Below are 26,477 nucleotides of genomic sequence, written 5' to 3' on the forward strand. Positions count from 1 at the left end.
CTCAACTTTAAAATATTGGATTGTTCAAATTCCACATTTGTGTTTTCTGATGTGAAACTTCTCCACCTAAGTTCCTGATAAAACCGTTTTTTTTACATTAACTTGGTGAATTTGTGTGGCGATGACAAGTTCACAAATGATGTGATTAATAACAGCTGTGGTCAAAGGTGCAAATAAATGCTTTAGTCAATTGACAGCACTACTTTAAACCTTGTGAATTTCCCTCAGACTCCAACAACAACCCAGACCCAAGACCAGATATGAACATGTTGCTATATTTGTCTTTGCTGATAGCATAGGTTGTGAAACTAAACAAACCTGAGCGTTTTAATTTTGCCCTGAATTTTATATAAACGCTTATCTGTCGTAATCCTGAGCAGATTCCCACAAACAGCAGTGTAGAATTAGTGAACTGTGTGAATCAGGCAGTACAGTGTCCATCTCAATCATTGTCCTGTGTCTTTCCTAAACCTGACATTGGGTGCCATCTAGTGGTCGTTTGGTTAATTACATGATGAACTAAAAGGCCATGGTTCTGAAGTTTCAGGATGCTGTGAATACAAACATCTCTGAAAGGTAGTGTGAAAGTTTCCATTGCTTAAGATTTTTTTAGAAAAACATCTGTTTTATTACCTGCAATGAAACATGGTGAAAGTTAATGCTTATTTGCTTATTTCAGCAAGTTGACTCTGAACAAAGCACTGTGTTTTAAAAAATATTTATTACAAATACATTGGTTTGAATTGGAAAGTTAGTATTACAGTGAGAGGAAATAGTAGAAAACTTTCAAGTTTTCAAAGCCAGTACTGGAGAAAAGCTACTGAGCTGTTCTGGCTCTCAGCTCTCTGACGGTGGGGGGGCAGCCTTACGCACAGCCTTGGCCAGCGCTTGCTGGACCACCGGGTACAGTTTATAGCAGCCCTCGATGCAGGCTCGAACCCCAGCTGTCAGAGTCTCTTGGGTCATTTCTCCGTCTGACTGCAGTCCAGAAATCTGGTTCAGACTGGGGAGGAAGGCGACAGTGAGACGACCCTGGTTCTCACCACTGACCGAGCTGCTGTAGTTTTCCTCCTCGTAGGAGGGATCAGCCATGTAAGAGCTGCCGTCCTGTCGGATGGAACAACTCAGCACCAGATCGTACATCTCGATCCCCGCATCCGCAAGAGCAAGAGAAGCACATGTGACTGCATGGGCCAGGACCGAGCCGCTGTTCTCCAGAACCATCACATTGACCTCGATCTGAGAGCGGGGGTATTTGTGAAGGCACACGGCCGGCTGGAGACTCTCGTGTAGCATCAGGGAGAAGTCTTTGTCCTGGCTCCCTTGAATCCAGGAGCCCCTCTCAGGGCAGGAGAATGGAGCGAAGCGCATGTCGGTCGTTAATCTGCACACAAGAAAAGACAGAATAGAGAAAACTTGGATCTACTTCACAAACAAGCATAAAGTCTAAAAAACGAGACGATTTTTGAGGTTAGTGAGGTGAAGTTGCAACTGCAGATTTCTACGTTTGAATTCCACTGTAGATAGGTTAACACCTATTCACTAAGAACTGTGAAAAGAATTAAATGGAGGAAAATAATTTCACTAAGGGAGAAATTCAAACATGCCTTGCTTTTTTTGTTGTTAATCATCTGTTGCTGTTTATATTGCTAAACCGCAATTTACTTGAAAAACTAGCATTTCCCATTCACTTTTAACTACTTTTTAGTGATGCTCTTCATCTCAATCATATATTGTACAATAGATCTATTCCCATCTTGTAGTACTCATTGACTTTTATGCTTTCCTACAACACAGTAATATTGGTACATAAAAATAAATAAACTGAACAGATCCTCTGGCCATCAACTACTATTAATGCTGATCAGCTAGATGATTATTTGGGCAATAATTGGGGCTCTTGCCTAAATCAGACTTTGCGATGTTTACTGACCCAGTTCTGTCTAGCTTGGAGGTACTTACACAATTACTGAACTTGGAAATATGCGCTCATTTCAAATGCGAACCTGTTAAACTACATGTTTTACAATACTGCAATTTTTTTTTAACAACATGTCAATATCCACCTTATATGCGCGTAATTGAACAAACGTGACTACAAACCTTCCACATTTCATATCGGTCTCATCTTTTCGCTCCGTTTCCCGGGGTCCGTAAACGCAGCACATCAACTTGGTGTTTCCAGCTTCGATGTACGCGGAGCCTTTAGCTTGGCTCACCAGGCCGCACCGCACGAACACCGGCCGCACGTCCACCTGGTCCCGCTGCCGGCCGTCCGCTCTGGGCCCCTGCGAGGGGAGAACCACCGCTGCCGGGTGGCAGAGGAACAGAGACGGGCTCTGGGATACCTCAGGGCCGCGGACACGCTTCGTATCGGTCGGCATGCTGCAGCCAAGCAAATGGGGAAGTAAAATCAGTCCCCCGGAAACACAGTCAAACGATAAAGGTTCCTAGTGATGTGTGGCATGTTGCTTGGGAAACACAACATCTCAGAAAAACGTTGGAATATTTATCCACAAATACACGAAAAACTGATTTGTTTGCTTGTTGACCGGAAGCCATATTTAAGACTATTATATTTGTGTATATAATTTAAATTTCCTCTTAAATTTTTTTTACTCTCTATATAATGTGTTAGTTTACTTATATGCTATTCAGTTAAAAATATAAAATTGTTGCTAGAATTTTTGATTGTTATTGCTTATAAAAAAAAATACAAGTTATTTCAAAACGGGTGAAACATCTCATTGCAGAAGGGCACTGCATCAGAGTCGTTTCTAGACCCTCTGGGGGCCCGAGGCAAGATGGACGATGGGGTCTCTCAGGCCCAGAATTATGTTGAATGAAGTCCAGGACGACGGATCAGCAAAGAAATTATTTATTAAATAACAAATAAAATAATGATTAATAGCCTAAGTTGTAAGTAACAACTGAAGTGGAAAGTAAGAAATATGACACTTTGGTCTTATATCTGTAGTCCACTTGTAGTGCAATTTTTTTTTTCTCTTAAAACTGCTGCCTGCAGGCCTTGCACAGCAAAAAAAGGGCTGTATTCAGGAGTACCCGGGAAGAGGATACGGCTGGTATACAGGTCCTGTGCCAGCAAAAGGCGGCAGACAGCCAGTTTCAGGAGTATGCCTTACTAGGTGTGACTTGGTCTTATGCTAATCAGTGTCAGCAGGGGGCTGCGTGTTGGATCCTTCCTCTCTTTGTCTCATCAACAGGTCCATTTCATTTACAGAAAAAGCACCAAAAGCAGAGATAGTTTAATTCACTTGAAGATATATGTATTTTTTGGGGGGGGGAAGGTCTCCAAGACCATTTTAAATATCCTTAAAAATGTATATATATATATATATATATATATATATATATATATATAGGCGGCATATATATATATATATATATATATATATATATATATATATATATATATATATATATATATATATATATATATATATATATATATATATAGGCGGAGTGAGAAATTGGACCCAATGGCAATTTTCATTTAGTAGAACTTAAAAAAAATTAATATATACACACACACACATATATATATATATATATATATATATATATATATATATATATATATATATATATATATATATATGTGTGTGTGTGTGAGTGTGTGTGTGTATATATTAATTTTTTTTAAGTTCTACTAAATGAAAATTGCCATTGGGTCCAATTTCTCACTCTATGTTGATCACTGAGTTCAATACTTCATACACACTCCCAAAACTTTAAAAGAGCAATATCATTTAATTTTATTGGACTGGATTCATCAGATTGGAGTAAAATGGCTTAAACGTGGTGTGTTTCATGATCATTACACTGTCTAGAATCCGTGCATACTTAGTTGTATTTGAAGATGTCTCCTAAAATTGAATTCGAACTTGTTTTATGATTTTATGTAAGGTTTACAGCCATTTATAGCCCTGCTGTAGCCCTGTTTGAGTTCTGTTCCAAGGGAGTATTCCAGAGAAATCTGACAATGTTTTCCTATTGTAACTTTAAATTCACATGCTCTATACATATTAGCCCTCAACCTTATGTTAGGCTAGAAATATCACTGTATTAAAACTAAAGCGCTTCTGCAAATGCAGCCACATCTTCCATAAGGATCTCCGAACATCTCTCTCTATGAAAATCAGTAAGATTCCTGTGAGCCTCCTGGCACATGGTTGACCTTGTCACCTCAAATACGTTTTGATTAGCTTTGAAGCAGAAAGGCTCCTCTCACATAATGTGATAATGTGTTTTGAAGAAAATGGCTTAATTCACTTTACACAGACTTAACTAACTTTTCTGGTGCTTGGTGGTCGATGACTGGGAGTTTGAGACAAAGTCCCTTGGACTAACTGGGACTAACTTTTTATAATGTAACACACATAGCTTCACAAGACACTTCACCCACCTTGCCTAAGTATGAAAGTAGTGTGAGAGTGAATGGTTGGTGGTGGTCGGAGGGGCCGATGGCGCAGAATGGCAGCCTCGCTTCCGTCAGTCTGCCCCAGGGCAGCTGTGGCTACAATAGTAGCTTACCACCACCCAGTATGGAGAGAAGGAATAATGCAATGTAAAGCGTCTTTGAGTGTCCAATAAAGAGCTATATAAAACCAATGCATTATTATTATTATTATAGCTTACACATTCTCACTTACCACTATCATGTTTTTGTTCTTTTCATCCTCTTCTTACAGTCAAGTCGGCCCCATGCAAACTCGCAGGGCTCTCAAGTCTCACACACTGAGCGTGACAGTCACGCATTTTGGTCTTTTGTCACGCACTCACGCCACACATTGTATTTCTCACGCTGAAACAAAAAATACCAGTAAATTTGTCTGGTGCGCTGCTGCTATGGAACTGTAATTCACTGCTTTCAGCCTGGTTTTTCCACCTGCAAAGTCCACCTGAGCTGACATGAAGTTTGTGCAAAGAAAGAAGGAACCTTATTGGTACTGAATTGAATTGAATGGTGAGTTGTGTGCTACATATTACAGTGTCAAAATTATTTACATGAAAGTGCATATTGAGAAATAATGTTAATATTTACATTAAATGCTCAATGATTAACGTAAAGCTCGTGTCCAGAGTTTTGAAAGAGAGAGGTTTTTTCCGCCCTCCCTCTGCTTTCATGAGCAACCAAGCCACGCCCCTTTAATCATGCACGCGAATTATCTGTCGGGTGAAAATGAGAGCCTCCGAGTCCTACAGCATCCTACATGTTGAGCTGTTTACGGTGGATGTTCAGCAGACCATGGATATATCCGAGGTAAGCGGGGCGGCCGCTGCGTTGCTAACTCTCCTCTGCCTGGGCGAGCGGCCGTGCTCTCTGGCTGCGCGCACGTGTTGACTGACAGCACGAGAATGCGGAAGCTCGCATTCTATTGGCTCACGCTGACTGGCGCTTTTTCGGATAACATGGGGGTCTATGAGACGAAGGCGGGGCTCATAAATAAATTTTTATATTGCTTTATGCTAAGATTATATTGTAGTATCGAACCAGACTGGCACATTTAAGCTCTGTTGAAAAATGATACATACGTTGGAAACGAACGGAAACTCCAGACACGAGCTTTAAATATGATGCACTTTTTTGCGTTTTGCAAAAAACAGCTTTAAAACTGAAACATTGTTGCCATCTCCTCACTTAGGAACGTTCTAAATGCATATCTAGGTCAAATTAGATGATGACGTCATTTAAAACGCTACATTGTTGCAAACTCCTCAGTCAGGAAGTTCTAAATGACATACTTGACTGTATCCCGTTGTGGGGCCCCATTAGGTGGGTTCCCGACGTGTCATTGTAATTTTTCAGGGGGGTTTCAAGTTGTGTCGCTGATGTCCAGTGTCTGTCAGGGCCCAGTGAGTACTCGGAAAGGGCCCCATGCGGGGGATTTTCGATACTGTCGTTGCAGCGTGTAGTGTAGCGCCATTAATTAGTCATTGAAATTTACTGATGTCAGCCGTTCCTCGGGGCTCCCTTCAGCTCGGGGCCCTAGGCAAATACCTGTGTTGCCTACCGCCCCTCTGCATCGAATCAAATAAAAAAAAAATGAGTTTTTTTTCCACAAAGTCTCCTTTATATGCTGGCAGATTTCATCTTGCATTTAAATTATACAGGCTTCTTTTCATACATGACTTCGATGACAATAAGGCTTTGTCAAAAACTATGTGGTGGGTAAAATTGAATAGAAATCAATTCCAATTAAATATCCAATTTATGCAGGGGAAAGCGTATTAATTAAATATAAGGACATTTGTTGTTAATAATGTCTTGACTCAGGTGTCTTTTACATTGCATCAGCCGACAATCGGAAGTTTGTGCCATTGATGTGGCGGGTTTGGATCAGACTGACAGGAGAACTATCCAATAGAAATCGAGATTTTCCACAGCGGTCCAATGGGAGGCCAGCATGGGCGTGCCTAGTGACACAGCGCTCTCCTTCCAGTCGAGCAGCGTGGAGCTGAGCGGAGTGTGTGGGAGAGGTACTCGATTCATTCTGCGAGAACAGCGACTTCTGTGAGTATTATCATTCACTCAGGTGCTGTGGGAACAACTGCCTTATCATATGCCAATAATCCAAGTAGGTTTTCTTTGAGAGTTGTGAGCTTGGAGCTCTCCTTTTGGCTTAAGACGGACAGATAGCTTGACAGGCTAACGAGTTAGCTCGCTAACGTCAGTGCAGGCTAGTGCTAGCCACCCGGTGTAACAGTTTTCAATCAGCTGACCAGATTATAACGCGTGAGTCTTGTCTTTGGGAGCAGTTTAGAAGGATTTGTGCAGTCTGATGTGACTGTCACTATTTTATGGTGCCAATTTCCTTGCGCTTGTTTACAGCGGAGGTGCAGAGTTGCCTTGGGAGAGCTGATTTTAGTCAGCAAAAGGAAATTAACCCCCTGAGACTTGGTGTCAAACCTGCAGGTACGACTCAGTTTGAGCTGCTTATAAAGCGCAAAAATTGCTATACTAAGCTAAGTTTTGACATGTGGTTGAAACCAAAGAAAACACACTTCCATTAATTGACTTCATCAGTGTAATGCAGTGTTATTTATAGGTTCATTTTTTCTTTCATTGCAGTGACAATATATGAAGACTTATGTTGATCCCTCTTTGTATCCTCAGACTTTGAATGTTTGCCTTGTGTTTTCAGCTGACAGGTCGTCTGTTTGCTTTTCTCACTGAACTTTCATCACCCTTACAGTACAACAAACTGGGATGCAGTTTCCATCCCATCACTCCAGTGTCTCCACTTTCTGCGGTTGCCAGTTGAATGTTTCCGTAGTCAGGATGGGGACAGGGCCTGTTTACCATTCGTTTGTTAGCCTTGGGGAACATGAAGGCACCAGCTGTGTGGTTTCCTTTGCCAGCTAGTTTATCACTGACTCCACCAATGGGAATTTGGCTTGGATGTCTTTTAATTAGTAGTCAGTCTAAAAAAACATTTTCAAACCTGACCAGTTTTTTGAGACAGGGATCACAGGGAGCTGGAACATATCCCAGCTCATATTGAGTGAGTGGATGGGACGCACAGGCAATCACCTGTGCATGCCTAGTAACTGAATGCCAATGTGTGTTTGAATTGTGGAGTAAAGCTGGAGCGTTCTCAAAAACTCATATACCTTGTGGTTATCACGTAGATCCTGACTAATGAACTGAATATGAAACCCCAACACTGACAGGCCCTGGCCCACTTCTGAGTTCTTTCTGAAGTGACAGTGCAAAATAATTTTCCAGCTCGCCAGGCTTTTGAAAAGCTTCAATTCTTGAACAAGTAATCAAAAGAGCTATGCACCCATCCATTGAAATTCTCTCTCAATTTTGGAATTAGATGGTTAATTTTGGTAAAAGATTTGAAGTTATTGGAAGTTTTCTAAAGTGTGAGTTGAAACACTGAATATTTCTTAATTTTTAATGGTTTTTTTTCTGTCTTAGTTTTGATTAATATAGATGATCTAATATGTAAATTCAGGTCCAACTAGTTTATTTGGGTGGCTGTGGCTCAGTTGGTGGAGTGGTTGTCTCACAATTGGGATGTTGTTGGTTTGATTCTCCATCTCCCCCCTGTCCACATGCCAAAGTAACTTTGAGCAAGACACTGAACCCCTGTTTGAGCGCCTTGCATGGCAGCTGCCTCCACTGGTGTGTGAATGGGTGAATGTGATTTGAACCGTTAAATGCTTTGGGCTCTACTCAAGAAGTGTTATATAAGTGTAGTTTATTTAGATTAACTGGCTGAAACAAGTAATTTTTTCTCTCCTCCTGGCATTTAAACTTAATGGCTGAAAATTGAAAAGACCACATCGTTTCATTTAACCATAGATATCAATAAAATGTTTGCTGTGCTGTGATATGAAGCTTCAAGAAAGTCAAATTAGCTAAAGCTTTTCTTGTTACTTACCAAGTTACAAATTTCTCCTCGTGTGCAATTTATCCATATTGAAAATTGTTTTGGAATAATTATCCAACATGGTGAAATTTTCAGTGTTGATTATGAATCAGTGAAAAGGTCCTACTTTGGGAGGCGATTTGAAATGACAGTAACATTGCAAGGTTTTGTAGCCACACATTTCAGCCAGAATGTGTTTTTACTTTAATGTTGGTGTGTTTTAACAGAAGGATGTCTCTCACGTCACATTAGTCTTGAGTCACTGCTGCTTTATCAGAAGAGCCAACGGACAGTTTATTGGAGGGAAACGAAAGCATACGAGTACCTTGTAAACTCATTTGACTGCTGGGTTGGGGATAAGGAACAGAGCATACTTGAAACATGACTGATGGGAACATCATTGATGATATTGAAAATATTAAATCTTACCTACTTAATTAAAATCTGTGAATTCAGTTGTATTTTTCAGTTTGTTTTATTGTCATCTCCAGTTAAACACTGAACTAATTCTTGAAACAATTAGTTGCACATTTCAATATGAGGTGAATAATTTCTATCTGAATACTGTGTAACGTTCACTGAACCTGGTGATCATGTTACAGTGATTTTTTTTCCCCCCCTGAAATTTGTTGAAGACCTCAAGGCAAATGACTCCCTTGCTGTTGCACCTGGTTGAACTGGTTGGTTTATGACCAGGCAGCTTTCCCGGGGAACTATTTCAGTCACTGGCTAACAGGTCTATAAACTGAGCAAAGGAAATAATCAGGATGAATGAGATTCAAAGGCAGTTTTATGTTTAGCAGATACGTCTTTAGAGATTTAGGTGTTGTGATTTCCGCTCAGCTCTAATTAGTTGTTACAGTTACAGTTACAGTTCAGCTGAGGCAACTTGAAAATGATGATTTCTTGCTGTTTCTTCTAAGTAATATTAAGTTCATTATATTTTTTTAATTTTAGTACCGGTTGTAGTGCTGTCTCGTCCTACATTTCATAAACCTTCCCATTTTTGCTTAGTCTCAGTTTTATTTTACTTAAAGTCGACCACTAACATGTCATTTACATTACAACCATTTACATTGGACATGTCAAATATAATTAGTCCATCTAATTTCACATGTTCGCTCATCCTTGGGATTGAAACAAAAGTCAAACGACTTCTCTATAACTTCTGCAGATATCTTTGCTGACATTATCTGTAAAAATAAAATCTAATAATCAGAATTATATGGCAACATCCTAACAGGTGGCCTCTTAAATGCATTTCAGGAATTTCAGTGTTAATAATGCCAACACTTTATGGAGTACATCTACAGTTCAAGCAATTACAGGACTGTTTACTTATACACCACAGATCTGGCAAGTTTTCATGCCAGACGTCCTTCACACTGCATCCGGGATTTGGGTCCGGGCCCCAGAACATGAATGATTGGTGTTCTTATAGATTGTTTTTTATATTTTTGCAGAGCTGAGTCAGAATCAGAATGGACTCCTCCTTGAGTGCAGCTCAGATCCGCCAGAAGTTCATCGACTTCTTCCGTCGCTATGAGCACCAGTACGTCCACTCGTCGTCCACCATCCCGCTGGACGACCCCACGCTGCTCTTCGCCAATGCCGGCATGAACCAGGTGCGCATCGTGTCCCAGTCCAATTGCTCTTCTTCGGACAGTGTCTTTACAGGTTCACAAGACACAAAGATGTATTGTTCACGTGAATTTTGTTTTTGAACTGCCTCCTCTCAGTTCAAGCCCATCTTCCTGAACACCATCGACCCCTCCCACCCGATGGCCAAGCTGCACCGAGCCGCCAACACTCAGAAGTGCATCCGCGCCGGAGGCAAACACAACGACCTGGACGACGTGGGCAAAGATGTCTATCACCACACTTTCTTCGAGATGCTGGGCTCCTGGTCCTTCGGGGACTACTTTAAGGTTCCGTAGTTATAAATCAATGCGTCATGTGAATGAAAAAAGTTTGACACGTTGAAGGAGATGAACTGTGTTGCGTGTTCTCGCATCAGTCGTAGCTGAATCTGTAGTTCTGCTTTGAAATTCCTCATTGTCGCCATATTGTTTTTACTACTGCTAACTCTTCCTCCTCACGTCTCTCTGCAGCAACTGGCCTGTAAGATGGCCCTGGAGCTGCTGACTGAGGAGTTCGGGATTCCCATCGAGCGCCTGTATGTCACCTACTTTGGAGGCAGTGAGGAGGCAGGCCTGGAGCCTGACCTGGAGTGCAAACAGATCTGGATTGACCTGGGGTGAGTCTGTCTTTCACGTTTGTCACAACACCACCTGAAATGTATCTTAGTTTTGGTAATTGTATTTTGATGAGAAGGCTCTTGCATGAAATGCCAAATGCTCAATTAATATCCAAGAAAAGTAAATTGAGCCTCACAAACGGCAATCACAGAGAAATCAGTTCATTTACTCCCAGTGGAAACGTTATCCACTTTGAAGATGCGAGATCAGTGCCGTTTTTTTCCCTTCGGAAGCAAATCTGACTTGAATAACTCTTCCTGTCTGCGTCTTATTCAGTGTGGAGGAGGCTCGCATCCTGCCCGGCAGCATGAAAGATAACTTCTGGGAGATGGGAGACACCGGACCCTGCGGCCCCTGCAGTGAAATCCACTTCGACCGCATCGGAGGCCGAGATGCTTCCCACCTGGTGAACATGGACGATCCCAACGTGCTGGAGATCTGGAACCTGGTGTTCATCCAGTTCAACAGGTAATCAATTAATCACAGTCTGCTGAAAACGTCATTAAAAAAAAGTAACAATTCTTCAGTCAGCCAACTGAAACCCTGGAATTTTGCAGCAGCCATAGTTTCTCTCTCTCTCTCTCTCTCTCTCTCTCTCTCTCTCTCTCTCTGATTTGTCAGTCAGTTTTGCTAACTCTTGCTCTTACTGTGCCGTTCAGGGAGTCGGAGACGGAGCTGAAGCCGCTGCCTAAGAAGAGCATCGACACGGGGATGGGTCTGGAGCGCCTGGTGTCCGTCCTGCAGAACAAGATGTCCAACTATGACACCGACCTCTTCATTCCTTACTTCGATGCCATTCAGAAGGTACAGAAAACTCATTGGTGATGTGATTGCATAGTCGAACAATGTTACAAGCGTGCAAAGAACAGTGCAACAATTCCGTCATATCCAACATATCCTATGTGGTATATCAGTACAGGCCCACTCAGGATCTAGATCAGGGTTGTCAAACACGTAGTTGAGGGGCCGCAAACATCATATATTCTGAGTTAGTCTTTTTTATGATAATAATCATGATGACGAATAAATCTTTGAAAAATAAAGATATTTTTTCACGTTTTGGGGGGAGTTCATAAAATTAGATAATCCCTTCATCAAGTTTAAATTACAGTATAGTCTTCAGTGTATTGATCATGAATCGCTGACCTCACTCTAACGTTTTTAATCGAAACAAGTCATGAAGCCAGCAGAGACTTAACATGTCAGTATATGATTATAAATACTTGTTGCATTCAGAAATAAAGTTATTAAAGCTCATTCATGGTGTAGTTAGCAGCTTCAGTTCCTTTAGCCACAGTTTCTTTAATTTGGTGCAGGCCAGTGCTGATGTGACATATGATAAAAGGTAAATCTGTTTGTTTCAGGGTACCGGTGCGCGGCCTTACACCGGGAAAGTCGGCTCTGAGGATGTGGACGGCATCGACATGGCCTACCGTGTGCTCGCCGACCACGCCCGCACCATCACCATCGCCCTTTCAGACGGCGGCCGCCCGGACAACACCGGGAGGGGGTGAGAGACACAGCTTTAAAGGCCAAGAAAAAAAGCTTAATTCAAGAAGGAAGTGGAGCTGATCATGCTCTGTTTCATGCGTGCAGCACAGGAATACATCTGTATCTGTGACTCACTCCTCGATTTTGAAATCTTCATGCTTCACTGTTATGTTTTGTCGTTTCCACTCTGTGCAGCTATGTGTTGAGGAGGATCTTGCGCCGAGCAGTCCGTTATTCCCACGAGAAGCTTGGCGCTCAGAAAGGCTTCTTCGCCTCTCTGGTGGACGTGGTGGTCGATTCCCTGGTGAGATTTTCCTTCTTCATCTGCCGTGTTTCCATTCCAGTGTTTTCACACGATTTACATATTCACATGTTAAAAGTACAGAATTACAATATTAGCATTTTATTATCCCAGTCTTATTATTTGTTCTTTCATTCGTGTAGTTTGAGCTGGAAGTTTGAGTTTTCCTTCTATTCCATGAAAACCAGCTTGTTAAATGCTTTGTTATACACATTAAATTGTGACCACCTTTTTTCCTCCTCTCTTTCCCTTTTGAACTTTCCTCTCATCCTCCTGCTCCTCTCTGCTCTCTCCTCCACCCTCCAGGGCGATGCCTTCCCGGAGTTGAAGAAAGACCCCGACATGGTGAAAGACATCATTAATGACGAGGAGGCGCAGTTCCTCAAAACCCTCAGCAGAGGACGCCGTATCCTCGACAGGAAGATAATAAGTCTGGGCGACTGCAAGACCATTCCGGGTTAGACACTAAATCACACGCTTTACCGCTTGTATCAATCATTTAGGTTGTTTTAGTGACGAGTGTTGGGAGAGAGATTTAATTTTCTGTATTGCACTGGGATTATGGATCAGTCCCTTCATTCATTCATCAATCTGTCCGGTTTCCACGCTTGATTCTTCAGATCTTTTTTCCCTCAGTATAAGAAGTGCACAATTAGCTGAAGGAAATGACTTGTAATTGGAAAAACCTGAAAACCCAGCAGCTAATATTTCATGCTGTTGAATGAAATGACCTGAAAATTGATGCACATCCAGCTTTTCTTAAAGACTTCCTCCAGGCTTGTTATTGAATTCTCCCGTATTGGATTTTTGACAGATTATCAGGCTCCTCAGGCTTTTTCATTTATCTTCTTTGTCCCAAAGCGTTTTAGTGTCATTTGTGCATTTTCCCAGATGTAACTGTGTCCTTGCAATTTGTTCAGAAAATAGGAGCACAGACTATTCCTCTCATGATGATTACACATCTTTTGTTTCATTATTGTGTTCAGCCTAATGTTCCCTCAGACAGACACTGATCCTGCATATTAAGCATGTTTTTCCCTCTTTCTCTGTGTATTTTTTTTGCATTCAGGCGACACAGCATGGCTGCTGTACGACACGTACGGCTTCCCTCTGGACCTGACCTCCCTCATCGCCGAGGAGAAAGGCATGGGAATCGACATGGCCGCGTTCGAAGAGGAGAAGAAGGCGGCTCAGGTGAGACAGCAGCGAAGAAAATCCCTCTTAATTCACTGACGGTGTGACTCGGACTCATCGGGCCCTCAGCGCTCTGTTGTGCTGTGACGACTCGGCTCAACGGTGTTTTATGCCCGCTCCTGCGGGGACATTATTTCTGCTCATGTCAGCGTTCTCCAGTATTGCAACCGTAAGTCAGATTCGGGAGCCGTACACCTGCTGTTTAAATAAGCCTGCATTTACTTTACCGCCCAGTGCTGATCCTTTGTTGTTTGATTTAGCGAAAAAGATTGATTTCTCTTCTAATATTACTGCTGTTCAATCCACCGCGGTGAACTCAGGTTTGGGCAGATTGTCACTGCAGTTCTCTTCTCTGCCACCTGGGGGAGTTCAGAGCTTTATATTCATCTTCATATCCATCAAGGAGGATTAATTCAGGACTTTATGGATTCAACTATTTGCTGACAGTGTCAGAGAGACATTGATTCTGTTTGTATGCTCACAGATATTCTGATCATCAGATATCTGAAGCTGTCAGATTATTGAAGTAATCATGTTATCCTGGGACGTCAGATCAAATGAACACGCCGGGATGTCTCACTACTGCTCTGATGTCTCTGAATGTATACCACTTAATCTGATTTACCTCCTTTTATACACTGTAAAATCACAGAAGTGAATTAGTGGAAGACGGAGAGCAACGGACAGGCTGTGCATCAGTGGAAAGTCACAGAGACAAAATTTAAATTTTGCAAAAATCTCCCAACACTGCAAACTGTTGGGATCGGAGCCACTGCAATGTTTAATAAGACAAGGCTACATGTTTTGAAAATAACATGTTTGAGTCTTGAGCCAGTATGAAGCTTCTACATATCCCCCAAAAAATCAGATAATGGACTAAAACATAGAAAAGGCATTTTAATCATCTTATTTCTGAAGTTTTCTGTGTGCTCAACTCGTAATGTCAGATTAGTTTTGCATCCTCTTTGACAAAAAATATATTTATTGACTCCTGGGAGCATTAAAATGATGTTACATTGTGGGGTTTTTTTTGTACTATTTTAGAATTAATGAGGAAGTAGTGGACCACAAAAAGATAAGAAAAGTGAATATTAATGTATTGTAGAAGACAGGAATTTACATATGCAGTTGGTTAAAAAAACATTATTTTTAAACAGCTACTGACTTCACTGTTATGTGAAAGAAAATAGTTTTCTTTTACATTATGCATTCAGGCAAAGGAGTTTGGTTCAATGTTGTTGCTTTTTTGTTTTTTTATGCCTTAAAGGTGGAAAAAGTTCAGCGCTTATCTGCCAACTAATAGTCCGTGTTATAGGAACAGAGTCAGACTTGAAATAACGCAGATAAAGTTCTTAGACTTTGTGTTTGTGTGTTTTTGTACAGTTGAAGTCTCAGGGTAAAGGAGCGGGAGACGTGGACCACATCATGCTGGACATCTACGCCATCGAAGAGCTGAGGAACAAGCAGATCCCGGCCACAGACGACTCTCCAAAATACAAATACACCTCAAAGGAGAACGGAACCTACGGTCAGTGTTTGGTTTTTTTCCCTCAGCAGATCGTCTGCAGCTTCCTGGTTCTCTGCAGCTCCCTGACCGCCCTCTTCTGTCTGTAGAGTTCCAGCAGGCCACGGCCACAGTACTCGCCCTGCGCCGTGACCGCGCCTTCTGCGACGAGGTGACCACGGGTCAGGAGTGCGGCGTGCTGCTGGACCAGACGTCCTTCTACGCAGAGCAGGGCGGACAGACGTTCGACGAGGGCTACATGGTCCGGGAGGACGACTCAGCCGAGGACGTAAGAACAGGCGGAAGAAATGCCAAGCTCAAAAGAAGGAGGCTTCCTCATTAAGACGCGTTCACCTGCTCTTCCACATTTTGACGATGAAAGTTGTTTCTAAAACAGGGTGTCGAATATATTTTAGTTCAGGGGCCACGCAATTTTTTTTCCTTATTGTAGTGCGTCGTATATATATGATGGAAATGTCTGCTTTCACAAATCTTAACAATCACTCCATGTTTTCACACAGAAGAATATTTCTGTGTATTATTTTTATCATAATTTAGCTGCCTTGGAAGATAAAACCAGACCTATGAGGAAATATTCAGCAGCAGAGCGAAGCAGGCCGCAGCGCTTTTTCTTACAAAATATCTCACCATATGTGTATCACTGACCGCTGGGTGTTAACTTGTTGAAACAGGCAGTTGTAAAGCTTTGTGCTTCAATATTTATGCTGTTTTCACTGCTCTTTTATTCTCACATAGTTAATCTAAAGATCGCTGAAAAACATCCCTCAGCTTTTATTAAAAAAAAAAAAAAAAAAAAATCCCAGTCCGAAGCAGACACATTAGTTTAGAATGAAACTGTCGGTGCAAATTGTGGCTGCGGGCAAAGAAGAGCGTCTGCTGGACAACAAAGACCGGCAAATTAAATATCACAACTTTCCACAGTTGAATGGAAGAAACACAATAAATTGTTCCCGTTTCTGTTCAGTGACTGAAAGCATTCATATCACGCTTCGCCGAGGACCATCTGTTTTAGAATCCATTCAGGAGACGACACTGTGTCTCTTTGAATGTCCTGATATATATTTTTTTCCTTTTTATTGTCATGTTTTCTCAGGATGTGAAGAGATTTCAGTACTTTTTTCTCAGTCTGTCTGTGTTCTTGATCAATTCCACTCACAGACTGAGCAGATTAATTTGTTTAATGATGTTTTTTTTCATCCTGTCTCTCTGGCATTTTGTCTTTGTGTTGCCTCTTTCAAGTCAGATCAACACACACTGAAAAAGACCCTTTTTATTCCCTTTATCAGTCTTGAACACACAATATATAAAGCTTGTCACTAAACGGTGACTCCACGCTTGGCCGTAGATGTGAATCTGAGAGAGTTGGTTCTCGGTTGGCCTGCTTTTGCCCACAGGCCTGACGTCTCTGCTCTCCGTCTTTGCAGCGAACGGAGTTCACGGTGAAGAACACGCAGGTTCGGGGAGGCTTCGTCCTTCACGTTGGCACCGTCTACGGAACCCTGAAGGTCGGCGATCGGGTCACCCTCCACCTGGACGAGGTGAGTCCTGGTGGGACCTTTAGGGCCTCCGCTCTGGACCCTGTCTCCGGCGTTTCTGACGCTCTGTGCTCGCGCTCCCTCCAGGCTCGCCGCAGGCCCATCATGAGCAACCACACGGCAACACACATCCTGAACTTCGCCCTGCGGGGCGTGCTGGGCGAGGCGGATCAGAGGGGCTCCCTGGTCGCCCCCGACCGCCTGCGCTTTGACTTCACCGCCAAAGGAGCCCTGAGCACCGGGGAGATCCGCCGGACAGAGGAGATCGCCTGTGCCATGATAAGAGACGCAAAGGTCAGCAGAGGAATGCTGATGAAGTGGAGTTTAATGAAGAAAGTCTTTCCTTTAGATAAGGATAATTTACTCTGAATAATACTGATGTGAGCGGCGATTCGACCTCACCACAAAGTGCTTCGTCTGGAAAAAGTTAGAAGTTTGTTTTTCCTGCCGAAGAGTCGATAAGTCCGCGATTAAAGGGATAACAGACTCTGGCAGGTTCATTCTAAAGATAATTACGAAATTTCTCTCTGAACTTTTCCAGGAGGTGTACGCCATGGAAGCCCCGCTGGCGGCGGCCAAGGCCATCCAGGGCCTGCGCGCCGTGTTCGACGAGACCTACCCCGACCCCGTCCGGGTCGTGTCCGTCGGCATTCCTGTGGAGGAGCTCCTGGCTGACCCCAACAGCACCGCGGGCTCCCTGACTTCCATCGAGTTCTGCGGCGGAACGTAAGTGGAATTCTTGGGCTTTTGTCCTCATTGATCTCTGATTGTTTTCAGCTGTGAGGTGAATAAAGTAAAGATGGACGTTAGCAAAGAGATTTGACTTGGAGTGCAGCTTTGTCCTTTCAATGCTTGACTGTTTGTGCTCTCTTTCCCTGTTAGTAGATAATCAGCTGAGAGCGTTTTGCTGCCTCTCTCTGCTTCAGTTGGCTTTAATAAACCTGCCGGAGCCTCACATCGCAAGCTTTCTATGAAGCCTGTTTTATTAATAACAGAATTACAGCTCAAACACCTGCAGGTGCCAACAAGTGTTTTGCCATTTAAGTCAAAAAATTTCTTCCAGTTAGTGTTTCCTGAGCTGAATGAAAGCAGTAGTAGAGCTGGAAGGATCGGTAAAGTAAAGGATGTCACTGGTTGTTACTGTAAAGTCAAGAGTGTATCTGTGCTGTTGTGAAGTTTCAAAGCTCCTGTTCGTCTTTGGTTAAATTCAGATTGACTGAATGAGACTCTGTTCTTATGAAGCGGTTCAGATAAGATCGACTGGGACTCCAGTGAAGCATTTCTTTGTTTAGTTGTCTGACTGCTTGTTCCCGATTGGGTACGAGGATGCATGTGCTCACTTTATACAGTGGGTTTCATTGTGAATGGGCTTCGACTCGGCCGTGTACGGTCGTCTTTCTGTCGGAGACGTTCGGCGGTAGTGAGGGTGAGATGGAGGCAGATGATTTCCTGATGGAAGCCGCATCTTCAGTACCTGCTTCATCTCATTATAGCCGCTGGGTCCTTCAGGCTCCCCGGCAGACCGCACCGAGCATCAAGCGGAAAGCTGTGGATCACATATCGGCTTAATAAATCAAATGTCTGAAGCAGAGCTGCAGCTTTTTTCTGTACACAATGCTTCATATAATCAAAGTGAGTGTTTTTCTGGAACACGCCAGTCAATATGGAGGAGTATCAGTTTCCCCAAAACCCTGAAATCCGTTTTATTTTATTTGTTTACACCTCGGCTCCTCTGACTTTGTTTGCGAAGCCGCGGCTTTCATTATCTCGTTGTTTGCTTTCTCTCTGCGACGTGAATTCATCCCAATTTACCCGCACAGCTTCTGAGCTCACGTCTCCTCCACCCGACTGTCACTTAATGATAGCGTTTGTGGGTTTGCTCCAGCAGTCTGTCGGCGTTGCGTCTCACTCATGTTGGGCGGTGAGAACGATTCAAGCAGTTGAGCTGACACATAGAAAAACAAGCTGAAGATGTTTTTCTCCGTCCTGTTCTACCAGCAGTTCTTATAGCATTACCATTAATGCATTAGTAGTAAAAGTATCTGTCCCAGTAGTTGTAATAGTAATAGAATGAAGTATTGGTAGTAGTATTAATGGTAACGTTTCTACAAGACATTTTTCTGGCCTTTGGTGGAAAAGGCGTTAAAATGAATATTTCTATACTCTATTGATCCTTTTTAGCTATAACAATTTATTGCAATTTAAAAAAAAAAAAAACAAAAAAGCTTACTCCTTTGTAGATGCACTTAAACGCTGCATGTTTCACAAGCTGATTTCTACTCTATTTTAAAAAAGTACTAGAAGTGTTGACTGCATTAAAAGAGCCTGCATAACTCTGAAAAACTGAGATTGAAATTGAAATATACATGTATTTTTATATTGACTGAAAAGTAGAAACTTACTAATTGTACACCATAATCTAAATTCCATAAAGAGGAAACAGTGTGTGGTATTCATCCATATTACGGAACATGTTTGCTAATGAAGCTAAAGATCCCAGACTCCCTGAGCTGTGGCTGTTTGAGCCTCGTTGCCACAGGCTTTGTTCTTTCGCTGCAGATCCGCTGCCGCTCGGTGTTGTTTTAGTCTTCAGCAACATTCAAAGAACCCCCCCGTTCCCTCCGCCGCCGCTGCCTTTTGTTTCGTGACGCGTCTTCTCTTCTCTCCTCCTGCGGTTGTGTAACGCCGCGGGTAATGTGCCGCTGTGTTCTTGCTATCTGCAGCCATCTGCAGAACTCGGGTCACGCCGCGCCGTTCGTCATCGTCTCGGAGGAGGCTATCGCTAAGGGCATCCGCCGCATCGTGGCTGTGACAGGAACAGAGGCCCAGAAGGTCAGGACACACACAGCTCTCTCTCTCTCACACACACGCACACACACACATCCAGCAGAGTTATTTTTCTCCGTGTGTCTCTGCGGAGAGTTGATGGTTAGTCCGTCACTGATTTGTGTTGTAAGAAAAAAAAAAAAAAACAACCTGAGCAATTAAGATGAGACTGTTGTCCCAGACAGAAGGGACAGCGTGTCTTATTTGGGCCTCAGTGATGAAACTTTAATGAAGCTTGAGGTGAGCTTGGAGCTAGAAGAGAGGAATTTAGCATTCCCCCCCGTCTCTCTCCAGGCCCGGAGGACAAATTAATCTCCTATTTTTATACAACACTTGCTGTTTGATCCTCCCCTCTTCATCTCCCGGTCTCGTTCCCGTTCTCTCTTCCCGGCCTGCACTTCACTTCGTCCCCGTGTCTGAAACCCTCCAGGCCCAGAGGAAAGCCGATGCCCTGCGCCAGGCTCTGTCCGCCCTGGGGGACAAGGTGAAGCAGCAGACCGCCCCCAACAAGGACATGCAGAAAGAGATCGCAGACCTGACCGAGGTAAAGCTCAAGTTTGCGTCCAGACAGAACTTGTGTGCCGAGTCGTCGACGTCGGTCCAACATGTTGCTTCCCGACAGTCGATAGGCACCGCGGTGATCTCCCAGTGGCAGAAGGACGAGATGAGGGAAACCCTGAAGGGCCTGAAGAAGACCATGGACGACCTGGATCGCAACTACAAGGCCAACATTCAGAAGAGAGTCCTGGAAAAGACGAAGGAGGTGATCGAAAGCAGCCCCAACCAGCCGCTGCTCATCATGGAGATGGAGGTCGGAGCCTCAGCAAAGGTAACCGTCAGGACAGCGCTTCTTTTCTCTCTGCGTCCTCATTTATCCACACCATCCCGGTCTCGCTCTGTCTGAATAGACAGATCAAGAGAAAACCATGTCCTTGTAAAAAAAAAAAAAAAAAAAAAAGGCATAGCAAGTTCATTCTCCAAAACCTTCATCAGCGCTCCGAACAAAAAGAAATGAAAGTGCAAACAGCATTAAAATTCTCTTTATCTCTGCGGCATTGTACATTTTCAATGGCCGTGTCTGAGCTTATCTCACCGTGGTATTACCAGGGGACCGGATCGGCTCCGTGGCCCGTTCATCCCGACCTTCAAACATCAGCAGTGCTGCTGATTAGAAGACGTGTTTCCTGCTCATTGTTTTCCCCTCTTGCTCTCGCTCAGGCCCTGAACGAGTCGCTGAAGCTGCTGAAGTCGCAGTCCCCCCAGACCGCCGCCATGCTCTTCACCGTCGATCCCGACGCCGGCAAGATCACCTGCTTGTGTCAAGTCCCTCAGGTTGGAGCTGTATTCCTTAAAGCACTACAAATCTCACTGCAATCGCATTTAAACAGACTCCTGGGGGCACCTGGGGGGCCTGAACCATCTCACTTCAGCAATACGCTTCAGCAAAGAATGCTAAATTTCTCCAGAAATCTGGGCGATATCTGATCTCCCCGTTCTTCTCCGTCCAGGATGTTGCCAACCGGGGTCTGAAGGCCAACGAGTGGGTCAACGAGCTGTGTCCCCTGATGGACGCCAAAGGCGGCGGCAAGGACGTGTCCGCCCAGGCCACAGGCAAGAACACACAGTGCCTGCAGGAGGTGCTACAGATGGCCAACGAGTTCGCACAGCTCAAGCTGGAGGAGAACTGAGAGCAGGTGGAAGGGAAAACACTCTGCAGGGGAAGGAAATGGGAATCTAGTAGGAGTTTCTCCAAAAAATCTTTTACTTCATCTCTTCTGCCTTTTTAGGTCAGAAACGATAATAACCTTAAAAAGTTTGTTTCTCTCATCATGTTGAAAGACGACCACTGACACTCAGCCAGCAGTAAAGCAGGCCCGTTGTTCTCACCTGCTCCACAAACATCCGTCTGAAAATAACTCCCAACGTGTAGCAAGATGTCACTCTGAGTGAACGGTGAATTCATTAGTTTGGACTAATGAGTCCGCCTCACTGCTGCATGCCCGCATGCAGAGGAGAAACCTAAAGAAGGGAAGCTCTGCACCTGATTTCATTTAGCCTCCTGTGAGAAGCGTAGCGCTCTGACGATGCATGGAAAGCTGCAGCAGCTCACACGCTCGGCTCCCGATAAACTGCCGCCCTGCCGCTGTGTTTGTGTTTCATCTCGCCGTCGTCCTGTTCCTCTCCAAAAAAAATCCCCCAGGGCACTTTTGTCTTTCTTTTTGGCCTTTTGTACCACCTGAGCTCAGCTCAGAAAGAAAAGTCATCCGGGCTACAAATGACTTGTCCACAGCCTGGTTTTTGTTTTTTTTTTCTTCCTCTCAGCCGAAGGCTTTCCGTCTGCCCAGGCTTCTCTTCCCTCCAGTTTTTGTGTTTTAATGGCAGTAGCTGTATCATAGTCTTACCGTTTCCAAGAACAAGCCATTACCTGACGTGTTTCGACTCATTGACTTTAATTTAGTGAAAAAACTGTATAGAATCATCTTGAACGTCTCTCGACGTTACCAACCTGTGTAACTTCATGACACGTAATATTTGATGGAGTGCAGAACGTCTCATCACTGTAGCGGATCCGTGTCAGAAATATTGTTATGAAGCTGAAATAAAGAGAACTGGCAAATGCTAAAACATGTCTTTAGTTTTCTTTATTTCTTTTTTTTTTTTTTAAACGAATGAATTGAGTCGCGTTTCTTTCAGAAAAGTGCATTCAGACCAGGCTTAACATGCACAGTTGAATCGCACTGGAAAGCTAAAAACCTTCAAAGAAAAAAAAAAAAAAGGGTGATTGTATCTCTTACAGTAAAAAAGTGTAATGAATGCAGATGGAAAATTTAACTTGCACCAAATGTTCCTCAACTCTTTCATTTTGATTACTCTAAGTTAAAACCGAAACTCGCTCAAAGGAAAAACCAGAATATTTTAGAGAGAATTGGATTGACTGCTGTCTGTAGATGTAGTTTGAGGTGGAGGTCTTTGATATTTAAGAACAAACTGAAGCAGCTGATTTCAGCCCACAGGACGGAGCGTCCCTGAGACATCCAGTCTCTCAGCTTCACTGCAGCTCTTCAGATTCTCCGTCCATCAGAAGGTGGTCCTCGGCAAGCTCCCTCAACTCCTTACATAATTCTATTTTTCTGCGTCTAAAATATCTACCGAGGACAAAGTATCGATTCAGGCTCTGAAACAGGGTGGAACAAGAAATAGTGTCCAAATTTTAGCCTTTTTATTCTATTGACTTGCCAGTAGTGTCATATCTGACATTGTTTTTACATGGTATTGAATGGATTAACAAATCAATTCAAATGCTAATGGATAGATAAATTATCAGAATTAATTTGTGACCAATTAATATATGTTATTCACTGATCAGCATTAAGAAATTATCAATCCAATATAATGAAAATTGTTTCATTATGGGACAAATGTCTTGGTTTAAGTTAACAGAATGATTGCAATTTAAAAAAAAAATAGAAATAGATAATTGATAATATTTCACAATACTCGAATGCACTCATGTTGAATAAAACTAGAAACTACATTTTGTCCTTTTCATTAAATTAGCTGTTGTCTGTGGTGAATGTACAGTTTGTTCTTCTGGTAGTGAGGATGAAATTTGTGCAGCACCTGAATGATCAAAGCTGATCTGGAAGCTTCCCGCACCTGTTTAATGCAAATCTCTGACACTCTTCCACTGCAACAGGATCGACTTTTTACATCCACGGAAGCATATTTTACAAGATTTTTACCATTAGTCCCAGATTAATACAGCACGGGACAGAAAAATGAAGCAATCAGTCCACAAACATGCTTCCTCTTCACATTTTATGGAGCTTTTATTTGTACAATAGCATAAGATACAAACGGTCTGATCAGATATCATACAGATGTTTCGGTGCGGTGGATACACACGTTTCCTCGTCCAAACCGGTCGCTTTAAAGAAGGAGACATTAAAGCCGCGACTAAATCCAGACGGCAGAAAGCCGCCCACATGGAAACGCTTCATCCCTTCAGATATCAGTGTCTAACGCGCTAAATTTCTAGTTGTTTTCCTACAGTATATGTTTCAGATGAGCCCCCCTGTAAACTCACGCCTTGATAAGAGTAGTGTTTGTATTTTCCCTACGGAGTAGGAGGACAGCAGCTAACAGCAGCGTGAATGTTCCAGTCTGATATTAGGTGTCTGTTCCTCACAGACCACCGAGTGATGAGCAGAGAGTCGCTGGTCCTGTTTTCATCTCGGCCTCCAGCACCACGCTATTTATGATGGTGTTGTGGTGATTCTTCTATAACAAGCTGTGTGATTTTTTTTTTTTTTTGCAGAAAGTGACTCCCTGTTGCCTCAAAATGAGAAAATCAAAGCTGTATCGGGTGTACATAGGTGGTGTTTATCAAGTCTTTCACTGGCTTTCATAATACATATTTTTATAGTGGATAAAATCGGCTTTAACTCACTGAGTGATCATTTAAAAGAAAGATTCCACCTGTTAGTGTGTTTATATGGTGGGCAATGAGGCTGGTGTTAAATTACAGCAGCTTGATGCTGCATTTAAGCAGGGCTACAGTCTGATTACGCAGATAATGCATGATTGCAAGATGGCATCAGCTCATCACAGACGCCTTCATTTAACTGTGTAACAGGTGGTGACATCGAGGCTGATGTCGAATAACAGACTTGATGCCACTTGTCGGGTGTTTGTCAAATACACAGTTAAAATAAAATAACCGGGCCCTTTTAGAGAACAAAGTTTGACGTTTTTCTACAGTGCTGGATAAAAAGCTATCGGAAGTTTGTGGTTCGAGTCTCCCAGAAGTTCTCCCTCTGACAGAACGAACAAACAGAAATCAGAGACCGGAGACGACAGCTCGGTCGTTAATGTGAGGGTTGAGCCAGTGAGGCGGTTTCCCCATCTTTCACTCAGCAGCGCAGCGCTAAACAGTTTCCTGGCTGCTGCCTCACAAAGTATCTGCCACGCAGACAGGAGAATGATCCGACCCCTTCCTCCGCACGCCGCAGCGTTTAAAGGATTGAGACGCTGCGCACCTCACTTTCCCATTTCTCTCTGATCAAAGGCTTTCAGACAGTCTGCATTTCCACGTTTCAATCCATATACCAGCATACAGGAGGATGATCAGCGTCAAACATACAGCCGGTGGAAAAACTGCCTTTAATAAAACCAGCTGCTGTTCTTAAGTCATCCACCGGGGATCGGACTGTTTTAGTTTGAGTGGGGAAACATTAAAATAACACTCCAGATCTGAGCCAATACATCTGTGAGAGCCAGTTGGACGCAACAGAACTGAAAAACAGAATACATGCTGCACATACAGGGCCTGGTTTTTGGACATTTAAGTGTATTTGGCATCAGAAGGCATTATTCAAACCAACAAAATACTTATTTTTGTTGAAAAATGTTGGCTTTTTTGTGGAAAAAATACCAATCATAATGGTCCTCTTCGCACCAAGACAAATGGAAATATTTTGAATTGTTGGACGGGGGTCCAGAGTCTTTCTGAACAGAGCACAGCCTGAACACTGGTGCCACACACTGCTGCGAAATTATTTTAGGAAACTCTTCTGGTGAAGGAAAAGAAATTAGTTTATTGGGTCACGACGACAGAAAAGACCTACTTTAGGTTAGAAATGCGGCGGTGGGGGGGGGGGGGGGGGGGGATGGGGGCTTTCAGATCCATGTCCTGTGTAGCAGGTGGGAAATGAGAACTAATTCATTGTGGCACAGCTGAAGAGAGTTTCCCCCGCAGCCGCTCTTCAGTATCTGATCACAGTGCACCGGAGCACAGCTGTGAGGAATTGGAGAAGCTGATAGCGTGCCGGCAGGGGGTCTCACCTGGTTTTTCCATCGGGAGGGGGCGACACACAAACAAAAGTAAGTGCTTTTCTATCTGCAGCAGGCAGCAGGAGTCTCATTGTGCTGCCGGAGAGGCTAAAAAAGTCCACCTGAAAGCTTTGTTATCGCCAAAACGATTTCATTTTGAGGCTGTAGGGAGTCTCTGGCTAAAGTTTACTGATATGTCCGAATCTTTAAAGGCTTTGTCACCATCACCATTTGCTTTTTTTCTCTCTCTCTCTCTCTCTCTTTAGTCATCACACAGCTTGAAAACACAGGAAGGGCTACCTGCAGCGCTGTGGGCTCAACTCCTCTCTGCCTGCCGCCTTCGAGCATTTCTCACAGTATGGAAAAAAAAAAGCCTCACAAAGTAGCAACAAATGTTTTAAAAAAAGAAAAGCTGCAAATGGCTTAATGTGAATTCAGGAGCAAGCAGTAAAACAAGAAGAGCGGGAGGCGTCTGCGCCCCGAGCAGAAGGCAGCGTTTCAGTGTGTGTGTGTGTGTGTGTGTGTGTGTGTCCATATACAGCTCAGAAGGCACAGCTCTCAGCCAAAAACAATGTGTTTATATGAGGCTAAAGAAAAAAAACCCAAATGTAGCAGGTGTGTGTCGCAAATAGAGCAGCTGTAGGCGAGAGATGTCCGGGAGCAGGACAAGGCACAAAAGCATGAGTGTGTGTACTTGTGTGTGTGTGTGTGTGTGACAAAGGATGACTCTTAAAAATGAGCCCAGCTCGACACCAAAGCGTCACTTAAAATGTGAGGACGTACAAAGCAGAAGGAGAAACACTGACATCAGATCAAATACCTTACAATGACACAAAGGAAAGCTGGTGTCACAGGAGGCGCGCTACCTCACGCTGCCTGCAGGGGGCAGTGTGACCCCCACCAAACCCGGGTCTTTGTTCAACTGCTGGTAAAAACCACACGTGCACAAAAAAAAAAAACAGATGTGCGATGAACACATGAATGCAGGACTCACAGTTCCTATGCAGCTTGTACTCACAACCTTTAACCTTTTATAAAAAAAAAAAAAATCAGGTTTTTTTTTTCATTTTTAAACAGATTAGAAGCTGCAAAGTTTGTGTTTTAGAACTGATT

The 26,477-nt window shown here is 43.3% G+C and overlaps 2 protein-coding genes across 3 annotated transcripts; one reads left to right on the forward strand and one right to left on the reverse strand.

Annotated features, from left to right (window-relative positions):
* Window positions 1–742: 742 nt before the first annotated feature.
* exosc6 (exosome component 6) lies at window positions 743–2,390 on the reverse strand. Its single transcript, XM_030097076.1, has 2 exons — window positions 2,104–2,390; window positions 743–1,384 (listed from the first exon to the last, which is right to left on the reverse strand). The coding sequence occupies exons 1-2, from the start codon at window positions 2,382–2,384 to the stop codon at window positions 838–840; spliced, it is 828 nt and encodes a 275-aa protein (XP_029952936.1). The 5' UTR covers window positions 2,385–2,390; the 3' UTR covers window positions 743–837.
* A 4,060-nt stretch (window positions 2,391–6,450) lies between these two features.
* aars1 (alanyl-tRNA synthetase 1) lies at window positions 6,451–21,793 on the forward strand. 2 transcript variants are annotated; one of them, XM_030097067.1, is made up of 20 exons: window positions 6,451–6,535; window positions 9,866–10,027; window positions 10,142–10,330; window positions 10,514–10,659; window positions 10,937–11,128; window positions 11,320–11,464; window positions 12,025–12,170; window positions 12,347–12,455; window positions 12,759–12,909; window positions 13,522–13,646; window positions 15,030–15,174; window positions 15,261–15,439; window positions 16,596–16,709; window positions 16,794–17,000; window positions 17,248–17,432; window positions 19,430–19,538; window positions 19,963–20,076; window positions 20,155–20,361; window positions 20,751–20,864; window positions 21,041–21,793. In XM_030097067.1, exons 2-20 carry the CDS (start codon window positions 9,884–9,886, stop codon window positions 21,218–21,220), a joined length of 2,901 nt encoding a protein of 966 aa, XP_029952927.1. In that variant the 5' UTR covers window positions 6,451–6,535; window positions 9,866–9,883; the 3' UTR covers window positions 21,221–21,793. The 2 variants fall into 2 exon arrangements, with proteins under 2 accessions (XP_029952927.1, XP_029952928.1); XM_030097068.1 differs by lacking the exon at window positions 6,451–6,535 and adding an exon at window positions 6,854–6,937.
* Window positions 21,794–26,477: the final 4,684 nt, after the last annotated feature.

The sequence above is a fragment of the Salarias fasciatus genome, chromosome 7, assembly GCF_902148845.1.
Source record: "Salarias fasciatus chromosome 7, fSalaFa1.1, whole genome shotgun sequence".
Taxonomy (NCBI): Eukaryota; Metazoa; Chordata; class Actinopteri; order Blenniiformes; family Blenniidae; genus Salarias; species Salarias fasciatus.

Coding starts and splice junctions, on each gene's coding strand:
- exosc6 (XM_030097076.1), bottom strand. CDS start 2,384: ATGCCGACCGATACGAAGCGTGTCCGCGGCCCTGAGGTATCCCAGAGC. Junction 1,385..2,103: donor ACCGATATGAAATGTGGAAG/GTTTGTAGTCAC, acceptor TCTTGTGTGCAG/ATTAACGACCGACATGCGCT.
- aars1 (XM_030097067.1), top strand. CDS start 9,884: ATGGACTCCTCCTTGAGTGCAGCTCAGATCCGCCAGAAGTTCATCGAC. Junction 15,175..15,260: donor AAAGGAGAACGGAACCTACG/GTCAGTGTTTGG, acceptor TTCTGTCTGTAG/AGTTCCAGCAGGCCACGGCC. Junction 20,865..21,040: donor GCTTGTGTCAAGTCCCTCAG/GTTGGAGCTGTA, acceptor TTCTCCGTCCAG/GATGTTGCCAACCGGGGTCT.